We start from the raw sequence: 19,483 nt of genomic DNA on the forward strand, positions 1-19,483 counted from the left end.
ACTCTGAAAAGACAAAATGGCTGCACTGCAGCTGACCTTTTATAGGGTGGCCTCAGAAGGTCCAGAAGGGACCAGAAGGTTCTGGAAGGCCCCTATTCTAGTCTATGGGTCCTTCCCAGGGATGACCGTTATGGCAGTTGATGGCGACCATTTTGTCGGTCCCATACTTTCCAGTCACAAAAGGCACCTAGGCCTTAGGTGAAAAACTATGAGGGCAAAAGAGCATCTAACCCCTAGGCCAACACCGTAAAAATAGTCGAGTGGACACAAAAAGAAAAAAAAGTTATGAGGGGCAAAAAGGGGACAAAATAAATAATGAATTGGAGGGACTTCCCAAAGGCAGACAGGTCTAACAACAACAATCTATAATAATAAAGCGTATTTGTATGCACTTTTAGAGACCTTGTTGAGCAAACTCTACCAGAGGGTTCCAGAGATACAGATTTTGAAAGCTTTGAATACTTTTAAATGCAACCGGAAACAAGCATTTGTCAACAAAAAGTATGTAAACTTTTGAAAAGTTTGAAAGAGTTAGGTTGACTACTCCTACTCGGGTTGGGCGTCCAATTCTCGCAAGACAGAGGTCTAGGGGGTCTGAAAGGACACCTTGCACAGTCACCTGGCCACTAGAGCATTTTTTAAGTTTCAAATGTTACAATGGAGTGATTCTGATGCTAAGGATACAGGCAAAAGTTGTTCAAAGGATGCTCTGGTTTAGGTGTGGTCGATGGGGGTGTCTTTGTGGTTGTCCCTTGGTCCTTGGGTGCCAAAAGGCGACACTGGCCACAGTGATCGAAGTCCCTCGAAGTCTTCTACATTGCAGTGACTGGACAGCCGATGCTGGGCTACTGGTCTCGTTGCACTGCGGTTGGAGTCACATCCTTAAGTGGGGGCTGGTGTCTCTTGGGTATAACGAATTTGGACTCTGATAGCACCCCTGGGTCTGGCAGACATGTGTGCATACTTTGGTTATCTCGGATTTGCCTTTGCGACTGGTAGCTGCAAGATTTCTGCTGTGGCTCCAACTTGTCAGTTTGGGCACTTTCAGCTGTTGTGTCCCTGGAGCTGGTTCCAGGGGATCAGCTGACTGATCCTTAGAGTCACTAAAGTGAGAGGAAACAACTTTTCCCTGGATCAGGAGCTGCAGGCATAGTCCAAACTTTACTAGCCCCTAGTGCAGCAGGTGCAGAGCATCCAACAGTGTAGCATCTCTCCATGCAGATTCAAGGGCAGCAGGGCAGTCCTTCTTTGGTCCTTTCTTCAAGCCAGGTGTGTTCTGGCGAGCAGAGTGCCAGGGGTGCCATATTTATCCCATGAAAGTGCCCTGAGGGGAGAACATGGTCACGAGCCAATGGGCTACTGGGTCCCCTCTCACCTAGTGATGTGTTTCCTGCAACGTGTGGCTTCTGGCTATCCCAGAGTGCAATATTATATCCACATTCAAAATGTCTAGGTTACACGTCCACTGGAATACCTGTTTGGGGTCAAGTCAAGTCAAGTCAGAATTTATATAGCGCACTACATACCCAGAGGGTCTCAAGGCGCTTGAGGAAGGGGGGGAGGTTTACTTATCGAATATCCAGGTTTTTAGTTGTTTTCTGAAGGCTAGGTGGTTTTGAGTAAGGCGGAGGTGGATGGTAAGGGAATTCCAGGTTTTGGCCGCTAAGTAGGAGAAGGATCTTCCCCCCATGGTGGCTTTGTGGATGCGCGGAACAGCGGCGAGGGCTTGGTTGGACGAGCGCAGCTGGCGGGTGGGGGGGTAAAAGAAAAGGCGCGTGTTGAGACAATCAGGTCCAAGTTCGTATAGGGCTTTGGGTGCGTGGGTGAGGAGACTGAACGTTATCCTCTTGTTGACGGGGAGCCAGTGAAGGTCTTTCAGGTGAACGGTAATGTGGTCTGTGCGGGGGATGTTTAGTATGAGTCTGGCTGAAGCATTTTGGATGCGTTGGAGTTTTTTCTGCAATTTTGCGGTGGTACCGGCGTAAAGGGTGTTTCCGTAGTCCAGACGGCTTGTAACCAGTGCGTGGGTGACCGTTTTTCTTGTTTCGGTGGGGATCCAGCGAAATGTTTTTTTGAGCATGCGTAGGATGTTGAAGCATGATGATGAGACGGCGTTGACTTGTCTGGTCATCGAGAGTGAGGAGTCAAGGATGATGCCCAGGTTCCGTGCGTGGTCCGTCAGTATGGGGGCTTTTCCTAGGGCCGTTGGCCACCAAGAGTCGTCTCAGGCGGAAGGGGATGCACCTAAGATGAGGACTTCCGTTTTGTCCGAGTTCAGTTTCAGACAACTGTGCTTCATCGACTCGGCTACTTCTTTCATCCCTTCATGTAGGTTGGTTTTGGCGGTGATTGGGTCTTTGGTGAGTGAGAGGATCAGCTGAGTGTCATCAGCGTAGGAGATGATGTTGAGGTTGTGTTGACATGCGATGGTTGCGAGGGGGCTCATGTAGACATTGAAGAGGGTGGGGCTGAGTGATGATCCTTGCGGGACGCCACAGATGACTTCGGTGGCCTCTGACTTAAAAGGGGGGAGGTGGACTCTCTGAGTTCTTCCAGCGAGGAACGAGATGATCCAGTCCAATGCTTTTCCTTGAATTCCGATGTTTCTGAGGCTTTGTATCAGGGTGCTATGGCAGACTGTGTCGAAGGCTGCAGAGAGGTCAAGGAGCATGAGGGCGACTGTGTCTCCATTGTCCAGTAGTGTTCGAATGTCGTCTGTTGCTGCGATGAGGGCGGTCTCGGTGCTGTGTTTGGCTCGGAAGCCAGACTGTGAGGAGTCGAGTGATTTGTTGGTTTCAAGGAAGGCGGCAAGCTGATTGTTGATGGCTTTCTCAATGACTTTGGCAGGGAATGGGAGGAGCGAGATGGGGCGGTAGTTTTTTAGTTCGGTGGGGTCAGCTGTGGGTTTCTTCAGAAGGGCGCTGAGTTCGGCGTGTTTCCAGCTTTCTGGGAATGTGGCGGAGTTGAGGGAGCAGTTGATGACGTCTCGGAGATAGGGTGCGATAATGGAGTCTGCTTTGTTGAAGATGTGATGGGGGCATGGGTCTGTAGGGGATCCTGAGTGGATGGAATTCATCAGGCGAATGGTGTCTTCTGTGGTGATTGGGTTTCAGTCGAAAAGGTTATTCGGAGGAGGTACAGGTTCGGAGGTGAGTGGGGTGGACTGGTTTACTGGTTGGTTGTCAAAGCTGTTATGAATGTCGGCGATTTTGTCATGGAAGAATGAGGTGAGGGAGTCGCAGAGGACTTGAGAGGGGGTGATGTTGTTTGAGCTGGCGGTGGGGTTGGTGAATTCTTTGATGATGTTGAAAAGTTCCTTGCTGTTGTCGGCGTTGTTGTCTAGTCGGTCTTTGAGTGCTGATTTCTTGGCTGTCCGGATTAGTTGGTGGTGTTTGCGGGTGGCGTTTTTGAAGGCGGCTTGGGTGATAGTGTTTGGGTCTTTTTTCCAAGTTTTCTCAAGGGAACGACAGAGCTTCTTGGATTTCTTAAGGTCATCGTTGAACGAGGGGGCGTTCTTGCTTCCTTGCTTGATTTGATGTTTTTTCAAGGGTGCTAGTTTGTCGGCGGTTTGGGTTAACCATTGTGTGAGGTTGATGGCGGCTTGGTTAGGGTTCGTTGAATAGGCAGGGGGTTTTTGAAGAAGCGATGTGGAGATCTGGTCGATGGTGATTTTGTTCCAATTTCTTCGCAGAGTTGGTTGAGGTTGGTTGTGGATCGTGGTCTCATTGTAAATGAAGTGGATGCAACTGTGGTCCGTCCAGTGGAGGGGTGTGGTGTGCGTGAAGGAGATATGCTTGCTGGAAGTGAAGATAGGGTCGAGTGTGTGTCCTGCATAGTGTGTGGGGGTGTTAACAAGTTGTTTGAGTCCGAGATTGGCGAGATTGTCCAGAAGGGTGGTAGTGTTACTGTCGTTGCTCTTTTCCAGATGGAAATTGAGGTCTCCCAGTAGAATGTATTCTTCCGAGGGGAGGGCGTTTGGGGTGATGAAGTCAGTGATGTCTTCGCTGAATTTTGTAAGGGGTCCTGGTGGCCTATAGAGGAGGGTGCCTCTGAGTGTGGTCTTGGGGTCGGTGTGGATCTGGAAGTGAAGGTGTTCGGCGATAGCGAGGTCGTCTTCTGAGCTGGTTGAGACGCGGATGGTGTTCTTGTGGACGATGGCGATGCCTCCTCCTGTTTGGATGGTGCGGTCCTTACGGATGATCTTGTAGCCGTCCGGGATGGCTATGGTGATGTCTGGAGCTGAAGAGGCATTCATCCAGGTTTCTGTTAGGAAGGCGATGTCCGGAGAAATGGTGTCGAGTAGATTCCAAAGGTCCATGGCGTGTTTGTGAACCGAGCGGGTGTTGAGAAGGATGTATTTAAGGTGGTTGGTGTTGGATCTCTGTTTGGTGTTTGTGGGTTTGGTGTGGGTCTTGATGCAGGTGAATTTGCAGGAGTGGCAGGTGAAGGGTCCATGGGTGTGTCCTGGTGCTGCTTGGGCGCAGTTAGGGAGTCGGCCGGTGTTAAGTGCTAAGAGGGTGGAGGCGTCGTATGTAATGCGGGAGGGGTGGGTGATGCGGGGACCAGGGGGTCTGGCGCTGGGCGCGGTCCAGGCGCGGACGGGCGTAGACGGGCTTACCTTTGGCAGCAACAAAAACAACAACAAACACGACGATATTGGGGGTAAATAATGTCAAATACTGCCGTGGGCACAGTCAGGCAGCCTCAGGGGGGCAATGCAGGCAATGCGAGCGGTGGAGCGCCAGGAGCACACACAGGCACAGACAATTAGTACAGTAATGCGAGGCGCAGGTAAGCACAAATTAAATCCAGGCACAGATTAAAGGCACAGGCAGCGCTACGATACCACGAGATGCGAGGACAGGCACAGGCACAGATTCGTTATGGCAGCAGTGAGGGGAGAGCAGCGCTACGATGCCAGAGGAAGCCAGAAGCCAGGGGGGAGCGACTGCTTCTGCCGTGTCATTGTCTCCAGCTTGTCTGCAGGAACAAAAGTATGGTTGTTGCAGGCATTCCTTCAAAGGTGACTTCCCCTTTGAAGCTCGCACTTTGGGCTAACATCTTCAGTAACCATCCTTGGTGAGGAGGTAACACCTCACTCTGCGCAACTGACTTTGTTCCTTAGCTTGAGAGTCATTCATACGTCTCCTCAGGCGGGCAGAAACTTTCTGTGTGCTAAGGCCTTTGTGAGACCACTGGACTAGCTGGACACAGAAATGGCAACTTTCCAAAAGTGACATAAATGTTGAATTGGAAATCAAGTCAGATTTAATACCATGGTTAATTTGATGCCTTACAGTACCAAATTAGCCAATGGGGCTACTAACGTTTCCCCAGCAAAATGACAATTTCAATGTGTTGCTGTTCGGAAACATAACAGTTATGTTTTACTTACTAATATTCAGCTCCCTTCCATAGGACTTTATAGGCCTTCCTTAAGGGAGTCCTACATATAATGTTAAGGGAGTGGTGGCTTTGCCATTGGTTTTAATGGCAAAGTCGAACTTGCAGTGTTCACACTGCCCTTCCAGTCTGCAGTAGCAGGCTGGGAGCCAGTTTGTCATTTGTCGCACAAACAGTGCTGCAGCCCTATGTGAACACTCTGCCTTACATGCCCCAGGTACCCTGAGTATCATATACTAAGGACTTATAAGTAAGTCAGTACTTGCCAATTGGGTATAGCAAATTTGACATATCATTTGTCAGAGGTCAGAAAACAGGCACTGAGGTCTGGTTAGCAGGCCTCAGTGCACTTTCTGAGTCCAAAAACCACTAGCATCAGTCCAAAAGTGTGGGGTTGAACATGCAAAAAGAGGCATTTTTCTTTACACAGCCATATGCAAATCAGTCTTGACCCTGCTCCTAAAGGATCAGTACAGCCTGAACTGCCATACAGGGCCTCCCTGAACCAGAACACAATCAACTCAAACCAATTTTCCCTTGATTTGAGTATATTGGGGTAGCTTAGTTCCAATGGCACAGTGAGCATGGAACTCATGTCTGGACAATTCGTCACAATTATGGTGTTGCAATTAAGCATAGAAAAAAGAACACCACTGCACTGTACACTACTCCACTATACGCTATTACACTTTACACCACTCCACTGTGCGCTACTACACTAGGGGGCACATGCATCAAGCGATTTTGGAATCGCAAACGGTGCGAATAGCAAAATTTGTTCATTTGCGATTCCAAAATCAGTTTTTGGGATGCATCATTTATTTTTCATTTATCGCAATTTAAGAAATCGCAATTTTTTGCGATTTCTCAAATTGCGATAGCATTTAAGAAATCGCAAATTTTGCGATTTCTTAACTGCTATGGATGATTAATTTTAAATTGCGAATTCGCAATTAGGAAGGGGAAAATTACCATGAAGTAAACCTTCATGGTAATTTGCGAAAAGTTTCAAAAATGCAAAAAAATGCATTTCTGAAACGTACATTTTACACACACACACACATGCCCTTGGGACATGTGTGTTAGTAAAATTTACTTACATGACAATCCAGGGGTGCAGGGGGGTTCCTTTGGACCCCCCCCTGCACCCTTGAAATTGCATTCTCATTTTGCGATTCCTTAATTGCGAATTCGCAAAATGAGAATGCCTTCCCATTGATTCCTATGGGCCTCTAGGCCCATAGGAATCAATGTAAAGTGATTTCTTATTTGCGATTCGCAATTAAGGAATCGCAAATAAGGAAAATTAGGAAATCGCAAAAACCTTTGCAATTTTTTGATGCATAGGAATTTGCGATTCCTAAATTGCGATTCCTTAATTTTCGCAATTTAGGAATCGCAAATTCCTACAATGATGCATGTGCCCCTATATCCTATTATACTCTACCCCGCTCCACTTTATTCTGCTCCAGTCTACGCTACTCCACTCTGCACTATTTCTCTTTGTCACACCACTGTACGCTACTCCACTCTATGTCACTTTAGTGTACTCTCCTCTATATAACTCCACTCCACAAAACTTTACTACACTCTATGCCACTCTACACTCCACTGTCCAAATTTGCACACAACTCTATGCCTGTACACTCTATTGTCCAACACTCTACTCCACTCTACGACAGTTTCCAACTTTGCATGACACATCACTCCACTCTACTGTATGAGACAACATTCCAATTTATAACAGTTTCCTCGACTCTATGCTCGGCCACTTCAATGAATGCCTCCTCACTCTATCCTAATCCACTGTACCCTAGTTCACTCTATGCCACTCCACTGTACACCACTCCACTCTACGCTATTCCACTCTATGCCACTCCACTCTTTTACACTCCACTGTACAGTATTCCACTGTACATTACTCCACATTAAGGTAATCCACTCTATGCCACTACAGTGTACACCACTCCGCTGTATGACACTCTCCTCCACTCAATATAACTGTACTCTATAAAAGTCTACTACACTCCATGGACATTCTACTCCACTCTATCCCCATAAACTGTCCAACTCTGTGCTCCACACTCCAATATACAACACTCGATTTCCCTATATGACATTATATATATATATATATATATATATATATATATATATATATATATATATATAATATATATATATATATATATATATACATATATATACATACATATATATACATACATATATATACATATATATGCATACACACACATATATACATATATATGATATCATATAAATATATATGCTGTTTATAGTAGTAAAGAAAAAAAGATGTTATCTATTTAAATATTTAGGATTTACTATTTTAAACTATACATCTACTAAAAAAAACAATATTTGTGTATTTTTTTAACAATATTAGTGTGAAAAGCTATGTTTTTTCAATATGTTTGTAATTACCATTATAAGTATTTGGAAACAATATTTTTTAAATAGTTTTTTACACAATATTTCCATATCACAGTATTGTTGTTTTCGATATTATGTCAGTGATCATACCCACACTACATAGATCCAAAGTGCTTCACATAACATACACCTACAAACTACAGAACGCACATTCAAACTTGTGCTTATTAACTCTGTAATTCTCTAAGCTCACTCTGCAGTACTCCACAGTCTAGACATCACAGACCTCATCACCTATCACAAGCTTGATGCTTGCTTCATCACAGAAACATGATTCACCCTCACAATCGTAACAAATCTTAGCTGTCCTTCTTTCCACAAGCTATAGCATCCATTGTGTCGACCATGCACATATTGAGGAAGGAGGCCTCTCTGTCCTCTGAACGTCCTCCGGGTCCTGCACTCTTGGGAAGCAGGTAACACTCAACCCCATGGAGCTGCTGAAATGGCATTTTGGAATCTCTGCAACTCAGACCACAACCTTTCATCTCATCCACAGGCCTCTCAGACAGGACACTGACATGCCTTACCTCCCTCTAGGGTGACTTCAACCTCCCAGACAACATATGCTAAAATACAAGCAATACTCCCCTCACCCTCATCAACACACTCAACCTGATTCAGCATGTCACAAAACCAACACACTCCACAGGCAACATCCTCAACCTTGTCTTTTACCAACAATCTAGTGCAAATTACCGATACCCTTTGACTGAACAGACCACTTTTCCATTCCTATATACCTGCTTAGTATCCTACCAACAGCAGATAAGAAATTAACAAAGCTTCATATGCTTCAAAGGCTTAGCCATTAATAACCTAATGCTTGAACCCATCTCTCATCCTACCAACTCCACATCAAACACCAACACCCTTCTAAACAACTTCAACAATTTTTTGGAAGACTGTGTGAACCTCCACACACCGATTAAAGCACACAAATGCAAGTCAAAGCCTCCAGCACTCTGGTACTCTAAAGACCTTGCAGACAGGGTATAAAATGGAAGGAAATCAAAACTCTTGATGACCTTGTAATGCTGAAGTACTTCAGTGCACTATGCAGAGAGCACATCACATCAGCCCAAAGCAAAGTGCTATACCAACACCATCAATGAAGTCACCTACAGAGGTAGAACAAGACAACCAAGCACTACATCAACTCCCTGTCTGACTTGCCTATTCCTCTCTACGCAGAAAATGGCAATGTCATCAGCCTCTTCTTCAGTTGAAATATATAGATGTTCAAAAAGCACTATCAACAACATCCAACCTGCTTAAACTCTTACACCCACCCATGCGCATAGAACCATACAAAGATCATCCTTTAAAGGTATGTCTCCTGCAGATCTCGCCAATATGCTCATATCCCTCAAAGACACCTGTTATGAAAATAATGTCTTAACCTAATCTTTCATCAAAACTCTTTCTGTGGACTCTCTCTCACCCCTATTCACCACTATCATTGCATCCCTCACTCAAGGCATCTTTCCAAAATCTTTCAAGATTGGCTAGATCCTTCTGCTCTACACATTGTACACAATGTCTTCTGATCACAGAGGAAGATGACCCTGCCTCCTGATATTGCTGAACCTCTCAGCTGAATTTCACAAATTCACCCATCCCACCCTCATATGCACCATGGAGTCCCAAATAGGATTTACTGCAAATGGTCTTTACTAGTTTGCCTCACACCTTTCCCTGGTTCGCCTCCCACCTTTCCAACCAACCCCAGCTTGCTCACTTGGCAACATCTGGATCCAAACAATACCTGCCACCTACGCAGTCCCTCAGGGTTACATTCTGTCCCCAGACATCTTCTCCCACTACATGGAGCATCTAGGTGCTTTGCTCACATCAAGATTAATTTGCAGATGATACCCAAGTGTACTTGAAAGATTCATCTGCTTCAGGAATCCAATGCCTCACACATTTCCTGCACGTCATCTAGACCTAAAAATCCAACTCCTACCTGAAGCTTAACCCAAACAAGACAGAATTCCTATTATTTGCCAAGAACAAGAAACAGTACCAACCTGGGTAAATGACACAAACCTTGACAGCTTTGAACTCCAACTTTCACTGAATGCTAAGTTTCATAGATTCACCCTGGACCCCAACCTTATACTAAAGGAACACATCGGCTGGTACCAGCTCTCTCTTCTAAAGTAAGTGAAAACGTATCCTCCAAAAAGTAACTTCAGAACAGCTATTCAATCCCTTGTACGCTTGGTGGGAACACCCTACCCCATGGCCTCACAGGCTTCACACTAGCATCCCTTAAAGGCATCATACACACTACAGCAGATCTCATCCAGGGCCTCAAGAAATATGATCACATCACCCCCATCAAGATGGAGCTCTATTTGCTTCTCTTGCCAGCTCACACCACCCTCAAAACCAGCTGCACTATTTACAAAGCCATCACAACTGGCACCCCTGCTTATCTTGTGGACAAACTCACCCTCTCTAGCGGTTCGTAGCACACCTCAGCACAATCAGATACCGTTGGGTGAACTTGCGCTTTACAAATGCACATGTTATGTTATATGTTACCACAGGGAGGACACCATCAGACTGCAAACTGAGCAGTATAAAAATAAGGAAAAAAAGAAGCAGGCCTTTTCCATCTATGTACCCAGGACCTGGACAACATCACCATATCCATCAGGACCGCCCCAACGCTGCTGCAATTTTACAAAGAGTTTAAAGCACACCCTTTTAAAGAGCACTGTATCTCATTGCATTAAATGTCCACCAACCAGCTGCCTCTTTTATAATTCATTGACTTTATGCTTACAATAGAAATCCCAAATCAAATAAAGAAAAAAGGGTAAAAATGAATAAACAAAATGACATAAAATTGACAAAAAAATGATGTAAACCAGAGATCTGAATTTCTAAAGTTTTCGAAGGACTAGCACCTAGAAGCATAAAGTGTCAATGATAGTTTAAATGGTTGTGGGACATAGGCACTGACCATGATGGAGTGAAGGTTGGATACACCATCTAGGTCCATCCCAGTCAAAGATTTTGCCTTCTGACTTTAGTCAATTTCAGTTCCATTCCACCACAGGAGTATACTTCTAAAGCACCCCAGGACCTCAATAGAAGCACTCAGAGACTCACAGGGTGTCAGACAGAGACCAACAGCAGGGCCCTACCCAGGTCCAGTTACCACTATTCAGGTGGGCAGTTATAGGAAAAGACTGTTGCAGCTTGCTGTATGTCTGTAGCTTGAAATGGAGGTCAGCCTTATGACCTTTGTAATCCAATTCTTTGTTCTGGGAACAAGAGGGAGCAGGCTCGGTCATTCTGGGTTCTTCTCAGGTCACAGAGAGCAGGTCCAGTCCTCTTCTGTTCTTCCTCAGGTCCAGGAGTATTTTGAAATGAGCACCTGAAAATCCCACATTTATTACTGGCACACGCTAATGGGTTGGAATGACTTCTGGGCACGCCCTAACCAATGGGGTAAAAGTTCCCAGTGCCGAACTTACCCACTTTGGGCATTTTCAAGATGGCGAAAGTCTTCAATCACACTTAACTTGGGCTCTGAGGGTATGTATGGGGAGTGTAATATGGTAATCCTAGTGTTCTAACACCTGATTCCAGTTTAAGGCAGCCACTGTATGCCCAATAAATCCAGAGACAGACATCTGGAAAGAAGCCAAGTAGGCTTTTCCAGCAACTAGATAGTGGATACACAAGAATTGTTTTGGCATCTGTTATCCCTGGTTTTCAAGTGAGCCCCCAGCGCTATAAGTAAAAAGTAAAACACAGTGTTTTACTTAAGGCTCATAGAGACCTAAATCTGATGGGCATATCCTAGAAAGATATGGGTGTCCCTTGTCCTTGAGGAGCCAGGTCCCAAGAGCATTGACTGATAACACATCACCATTTTTGATTTGAAGTTGTGGGAGATACCAAGTCTTTCTTCCTGGAGAAGGTGGTCGGATCATTTTAACCTACCGAAACGCATCCCGCTGCTGCTACAAAAGCAATAAATCAACTTTATCTTTGCCAAAAAAGAAAATGTACAGAATAGTGATTTGACCTATGAATTTCTGTTTGATTAGTGCTAAAGAATGACATAATATTAATGTCTATTATACTCTCCCATGTTCATTTGTTGTGATTTTTAATTATGTGTAGGACCTTTTGAGGTGATTCTCTACTCTGGAAGTCACTCTGTCTTGCAACAATTCATGTGTTTTTATCCTCTGTACTTTTTATATGACGTTTTAACTGAATTTCACTAAATAAAACATTTGTATATTGGTTCTTGGTGAACGGTTGATATTCTCTGGTGATATTGGTATGCTTGGATGAATGTAGTATGAGTCACTAGCAGTGTGTGCAAATATATACAAAAAGGGAATTGTTGTGTTTTTGGTTACTGAAAGTATACCTGTGTTCAAGTTCAAACATGATTGCATAGCAATACTTTATTAATAATCTAATAGTTAACATGTGTTACTTCTAAAAAAAACACTCAACATTAATATTTGGATACAACTTTGATTTTAGGTGAAGTCTGTATTTATAGTCTAAGGACTTAAATTCTCTTTCAGGAGGAATTAAAATTATATTAGGTGGGTTACTCTATAAAATCCTTGCTTGTATTTCCAATGTATGATTGTAGCAGGAATGTATATAATAATTGTTGATTGCTATACTTCACTGTCAAGGACTAACAATTCATTCTACAATATTTCTAATAGTGAGCGCAAATTCTGAATGATTCTACATTATGTAATATGTATGTTCACTATAAAGAGTGTTTGATGGAAGAATCCAATGTCAACAGCGTAAAATGAAGTTCCTATTCCCCAGTACATTCTCTTGCATAATTGGTCAAATAATTTGGATTAACACACCCTCCCGTTGCTGAAGATGACACCGCCCGTCCTTCAATGAAAATAAAATAGGTGGTCAACGGATATCAACAGGTGCGCAGGATAAAATGTCTAATCATCTGTTGCAAGTTATCAGTCAACATAAGAAGATATTGATGCTTTGCTGAGGTCACCATATTGCTTGTTTTAAAATTCTGATTGTATTGACTATGTTAAGGAAAATGAATTGACTTACTACTTGCATTCTGTAGGGCTGTCCAAAGCCTCTTCTGCTCTGCTGAGGTTTCTCGCTGTTGGCTCACTATATGTGTATCTGAGAAAGGAAAATCAGGAACAATAATGAAATTGGTGTGTGGATTTGAGACAACTCTGCGTCAATAGCTAGATCACATAGATTTAGCTTGGAAAACGTTATTTTTAAGGCATGGCCTATGAGATGGTTTTAGCCTGATTGATGTATTGAAAAGTTGTAGAGCTATAGCAGTAGTAGGTTTCTACTTTTGATAGTGGTGAGCACTTGTTTTGACTGAAAGACGCAGGAGAATTTGCTGAAGTTTGTAAGATACAACACAGAGAAATGACAGAACAGAACAAAAAAACAACATAAACCAACAACACATTAAAAACATAACAAAAGCGCAAAAATATAAAACAAAAGAGCTAAAAACAAGCACAACAGAAGACAACTCAAGAGTGTAATGAAAACCTGGACAAAATACAATATAATAAGTCAACAACATCACATTTCAATACTACTCAGTACAATATCAACACAACGGCAGCACAATAGCACAACATATCAAGAGAACATTGATAGTTCATCCGCTCAAAGTAGGCAGTATGTTGGGTGAAATTACGGCCCAAATGGGGACTATCGTGTGGCAGTCGGCATGGGCAGTCTGATTCCTACAAGCTATTTTCCATTTCTCATGGGGCAGTGTTGTAATTGTCCACTATTCCTGCAACCCAGAACTAGAAGTACTTTTTTATTGGAAATTTTGGGATTTGTGACCACCAATTAAGCATTTCTGCATCTCTTACAATGGAGATCCTTAGAGGGAAATGTTACAACTTTGAACAATCATAGAAACTCCTTGCCCAGCCTTCCAGGTCATCAGGGTGTTCTGAAATCCCTCTGTTTCCTTGTAGGCCAGGCTGACCCTACCGTCGAAGTTCTACCCAGCGCATGGCAGGTTGTTTCAGTGGACAAGGGGTTAGTAAACAACACACATACTTACAAGCAAAGTAGGCCAGGATCGCAAGAGCCGCCCACAGCATGAAGGAAACCCACAGCAAGCCGCACAGGATGGGGATGGACTTCCCCTTTCTAACCGGAACTCTGCGCTTGGGAACCTCTGAAAAGTTAACAGATCCTCAATGTCAACTTGCAGACCCTCAGCAGTACTACAGACATAATGCCACACCCAACATGTTAACTTGACATACATACATGCTCAGGATCCCAACAAAGATTATTAGCATAGCACACGTTCTAAACTTTTGCTCCCTACAGGGCCTTGAAAAAGCAAATGTTCATGGCAGTGGGAAAAGTATGAAAGATTAAGATGGACAAGAAACTGAAGGCTCAATGAGCTGTTTGGCCCGTTGGTCAGTTCCATACAAACTGTCCCTGCAAATGGCTGCTCAGCGCCTCTTTCTGGTCCATTTGGATTATCGCACGCAGTTCAAGTCAGAGGAGGCTGTGGCTTCGGTCCCCAAGCAGGAGACCGCCCTTAATGGCTAAATGATCCACGTTAACCTTCAGTGTAGTCACTGGTGTGGTGGTTGCACTGAAGGCACTGAAGCTTTGCTGAATGGGTACCATGTTTGATGCAACCACAAGATCAAGTTTTTTGTTTTTCAATGACAAGCTTCCAAAGCAGGAGTTTGTTATTGAAAAACAAAAATCAATTACCCTGATGCAACAGGCATTTCATCCCATTGAGTGGGAGTCATTTAATCTCTTAGTACATTCAAAAGAAAATGTAGACCTGCAGTCATAAATCCAGTACGTTTCTGACAAACTCACTATGATGAACTTTGATCCTGCTCCATCATTATGTTTAAAACCGTTTGGTAATGACTATAGTTTATGGCAACTTTCACACCCCCATATGGCTTGCTCCGCCAATGGATCCATCTATTACTCATCGACTAACGTCATATGGGTATGTTTGTTTGTTTGTTTGTATAAGCTTTATTCGAGACAATTCTCATAAAAGCGCATAAAATCAAAACAGTTACGCAAATACATAATCACAGACTAAAAAATTCATTAAACACAGTGCAGCTCATACTACATTTACACATAGGGCAATTTATACCAATAATATTACATAAAAATTTGTTAAAAAGGGAATACCTGGTTACCTACTACCCCCCAAGGACCGTCGTCTTATTGCCCAAGCCCAGCCCATGTATTTGGCTACCCCTATGACTATCGAATCCTGGGTTGTTGTGCATAGGATTCTTAAGGCCACTGTCTCGTGTCCCCAGGTTTTTGCATACCGGCGAGAGCCATTTTTTCCTCGGATTTACATAGGCTTGACATGCGAAGAGAAAATGGCCTATACTCTCCTCGGCATTTTCGCAAGCAGGACATAAGTTGTTAGTGGGTCTGTGCCAGCCAGATGTCAATTTCTTAAGGGGGATAGATCCTGACCTTAACTGAAAGACAAGTTTCCTGTCCATAGGTACCGTGATGTTATCCCAGTAATTTTCTAGGACAGGCAAAACTTTAGTCTCCAGGAAACGACCTGACATAGAGTCTGCCCTGGTGTCATTCAGCATCTTACCTCCCACCCAATCCCAATATTGCTCTTTGAGGGCTTCTTTACTTGGGAAGATTTCTCCCTCGGGGTTGTTCCAAAGATTCGAAAACCCTAGATTTACCAACATGGTCTTCAGGTGTTTTAACCATTTTATCTTATGGAAGATATCTTCCTTGATTATCCACAGAAGGCCCTCTGCGTATTGTCTTATTTCTGGAGTCGTCCAGAGACGTCTCCAGTAAAGAACTGGGCGCAATCGAGCTCTGTCAACAATCGTACGTCTGCCTAGCTCCAAGAACAGTGGGATTAGGGGGGTGCTCTGTGGAAGTCCTGTGATCCCTTGCATGAACTTGTTCTCGGAAGTCTGAAGAGCCACCAGACTATCCCAAGCCCATAGTTCCGCGCCATATAGAGTGGCACCCAAAACCTTCGCATCATACACTGCCATTGCGGGTTTTATAGGTTTTGTTTTTGATTTACGGTGTTCCCCCCTTAGAACACCTGAAAGCTGCTGGTGCTTTAGGACTACTTTGTTCACATGGTGCGTCCAGCCAGTCCCCCCCGCGATCTGCACTCCCAAATACGTGAATTCATTAACTATATCAAGCATGCTGTTATTTAGGGTTATCTTGGGATGACTCCTGCGTCCTGCAGAGAAGGCCATTCGTTTAGTTTTTCCTACGTTTACCTCTAGGCCGTGCTCCATGCAAAAAGCGTCAAAAATGCTTAATGCACGTTGCAGCCCCATGGGGGTCTTAGACAGAATAAGTGTGTCATCAGCGAACATCAGGATCGGAACCCTGGTGTCCGCTAACGATGGGGCATCTACACTAGCCTTCAACATTCTCTCGACTATCCCGTTAATGAATAACGAGAAAAGTAGAGGGGCCATGGAACAGCCTTGCCGAACACCCCTTTCCACAGGGAAATCCAATGTTGTCTCCCTACTTCCACCCCACTGGACTCTAGCGGAATTGGATTCATGCAGTCGCATGATTAATGTTAGCAGATCTGCAGGAATCCCCAGCTTTTGGAGAACCGACCATAGCTTGTACCGGGGAACTAGATCAAACGCCGCCCGCAGGTCGACAAACGCGACGTACAGGCAGCCCCTTCCCAGTTCGATGGTCTTCCACCGCAATATAGTGAAGCGGAAGACCTGGTCAATGGTACTAGTCGCTCGCCTAAATCCCGCTTGGTATGGGGAGAGGGCGCTATTATCTTCTACCCAGTCCATTAGCTGGTTGGTTACCATTCTCCCAACAATTTTCTGAATAGTGGCTATTAAACTTATGGGCCTATAATTAGCAGGCAATGAGCGATCGCCCTTCTTGTGGATGGGGATAATGGTTGCACCCTTCCAAATGTCTGGGACCACTGCCCCCTTTGCTAGGGCGTTTGCTACAAGGAGGGTGTATCTCGCCCATCTAGTCACATCGTGTTTGAAAATATCAGGGGGGATACCATCTGGACCTGGCGCCCTCCCACATTTCGCGGAGCAGATGGCAATTTCCGCTTCTCTAAGGGAGAATAAATCTTCGGTTGCATAAACCGGTATTACATTATCGACTGCCACGGGTTTGTTACTTTCCGCGTACTGTGGTCCGAAGTAATCGACCCAGGCTTCCACTGGTACATTGTTGTCAGGTTTTGCTGGGCCCGCACCACTACCCCACTTGATAATTTTCCAGAATAACATTGAGTCTTTGTTATCAGAGGCTTCTTTTAATTGGGCCCAATGGTCTTCGTCCCATTTCTTTTTGGCACGATAGATGGCTAATTTGTACAGTTTCCTATTCTTTATCACTGCAGCATAGTCCCTGTTCCTTATAGCATGCCCCAGGTCTAGTCGAGCTGTTCTACAGTGGTTATCAAACCACCTACCCACTTCCTTAGTTTTCTTCCCTTTTCTTTTCTTGATGAAAAAACATGGTCTTAAAAGGGAGAATAACTTATTGTGGATTTCAGTGATGCCGTTGTCCCCTGGGACCACAGGGACTGCTGCTTCAATCGCGGAAATTGCACGATCAACCTCATTATTAATATATGCCATAGTGGCCTCATTTGCTAGTACCTTGGGCCATTTTAGCCTTCGCTCGTCATTACTTAAAAGAGGGGTTTCATCGTGTGTCTCAATAGGGTTTCCTGAACCGGTATTCCACCACCTATGGGACACACATAGGGGGTTGTGGTCACTTTCAACCCGGGGCCTAACAGCCATGTCAACAACCCCATTCCACAGCTGAAGACTACACAATATATAATCAATTCGGCTCCTATTAATACCATTGTCAAAAGTGTAGCAGCCCTCCTTGTCACCAAGTGTCCTGCCGTTAAGAGCTCTTAGACCATGTTCCAAACAGATTCCATTTAGCAATAAAATCTCTTTTGTCCATCGCTTCACAGGTTTTAGGTTTAGAGGTGGTACTCCCCAGAGATTGTCCTCTTTACTCACCATAAGGTCATTTGTACAGTCCAAGGGTTCAAAAGTCCTGTTTAGATCCCCAACAATTATCTTTACATTTTCCTGGGAATTGGCCTCCATGGCATCAGACAACAACTCAATAGTGGATTGATTTGTTACTTTGTCTCCTCTCACATAAACATTATATAAATCTATTGGTTGGCCCTTAGCGACGGAGATTCTTAATGCTAGCAGGTCAATGTTTCCTGCGTCCAGGATTTTTATGTTGATGTGCAGATCCTGCCTAACCCAAACAGTTAGACCTCCCTTAGGCCGCCCTCTTCCCCCTTTTAAGGCTGGTATACAATAATTCAAGTAACCTAGGCAAAAGAGTGGATCACAAGCCCAGGTCTCTTGAAAACAACATATGTCAAAACCACTTATAAAATCCACCCAGGATTGGGAATCCAACTTGCTAGCCAACCCGGTGACATTCCAAGATAAAAGTTTACCAATGTCTACATTTTTCCCGTCCCTAGCTTTGACAAGTGAAAATACTTGGGTTGACATTGGACTTTCCATAGGACTAGTCAGCCTTTCTAAGTCATCTGTTGGGTTCACAGTTAGATCATCTATTACTGGGTATAAGACATTTGTGTTTAGTATTCCCTGTCTTAGGCCACCTTCTTCAGCCACACACCCCGCCTCAGTATTGTTCACCAATAGATTTGTGGCAATGGTATTATCACAAGCATCACGTAACCCTTCTACTTCTTTTAAAATCCCACCTAAGCTATCAATACCAGTATGTCAATACCCCCAGCCCGAATCCTGCCAACCTACATAGGGATTGTAGTATGTATGTAAGGTATGATTATAACCAGCAGGTGGAGGTGGTAAAGGATTAACTGGCCATGATACAGTAGGGGGGATTAGGGGCTCGTTGAGTAAACTTGTGGTTACACTTGAGGGTCGGGGGTAAAAAAAGGTAAGGTCCACAATACCAATACCACCCTTATTTGTTCCCCATCCCTGCCTTGTTATCCATCCCACCACCCTAGGGTCTTGGAAATTAACCACAATACAATCCCCCCCCAGGGTTTTTGGTGTGTAACCCATCCAGTCAATTCTCCTTGCCCCTATTATTAGCCCGTCAACATCACCCGGCAGAGGACGGTTTTCCTTTAACCAGTGCATGGTCTTGTTTTTAAGCATCTGGAAATTTTCTCTCTGTCCTGGGGGTAAGGGTGGTACATTGATAAGAACTGCCACATAGGGGAAGGAGTCTGGAGTAAGATTAATTGGGGGTTTTCTTTGGGGTGGCTTTGGCAAGGACGGTGGGGTAGGTTTGGGAACTTGGGGAACGAGTTGGAGGGCAGGCTTCTGCACCTGTAGTTTATTATTTGCTTGGGACGAAGCTAAAGATTTACCTGCCGGCTGGCATACATTAGCCCTGTTTCCTCCCCCCGGGATGTTAGGAGCTATGCGTGTGTTATTGGTTACGTTTACAGATGTTGGTACTGTGCCCACTTGTTGACACAATATAGCCTCAACATTCGCAGCGGCCGGTGGATTTTGTGTCTGAGGTATTATGG

The 19,483-nt window shown here is 44.4% G+C and overlaps 1 protein-coding gene across 4 annotated transcripts in view; it reads right to left on the reverse strand.

The window, feature by feature from the left end:
- The window catches only part of LOC147748348 (uncharacterized), a 204,929-nt gene that overhangs the window by 86,951 nt on the left and 98,495 nt on the right, over positions 1-19,483 (reverse strand). For all 4 annotated transcript variants that reach the window (XM_086960524.1, XM_086960540.1, XM_086960549.1 and 1 more), the window contains 2 exons: positions 13,952-14,068; positions 12,949-13,026 (listed from right to left, as the gene is read on the reverse strand). In XM_086960524.1, coding sequence (XP_086816650.1) covers positions 12,949-13,026; positions 13,952-14,068 — 195 coding nt within the window. The remainder of the gene's footprint in view (positions 1-12,948; positions 13,027-13,951; positions 14,069-19,483) is intronic.

This window comes from Lissotriton vulgaris, chromosome 1_1 (assembly GCF_964263255.1).
Source record: "Lissotriton vulgaris chromosome 1_1, aLisVul1.2, whole genome shotgun sequence".
In the NCBI taxonomy this organism is placed as follows: domain Eukaryota; kingdom Metazoa; phylum Chordata; class Amphibia; order Caudata; family Salamandridae; genus Lissotriton; species Lissotriton vulgaris.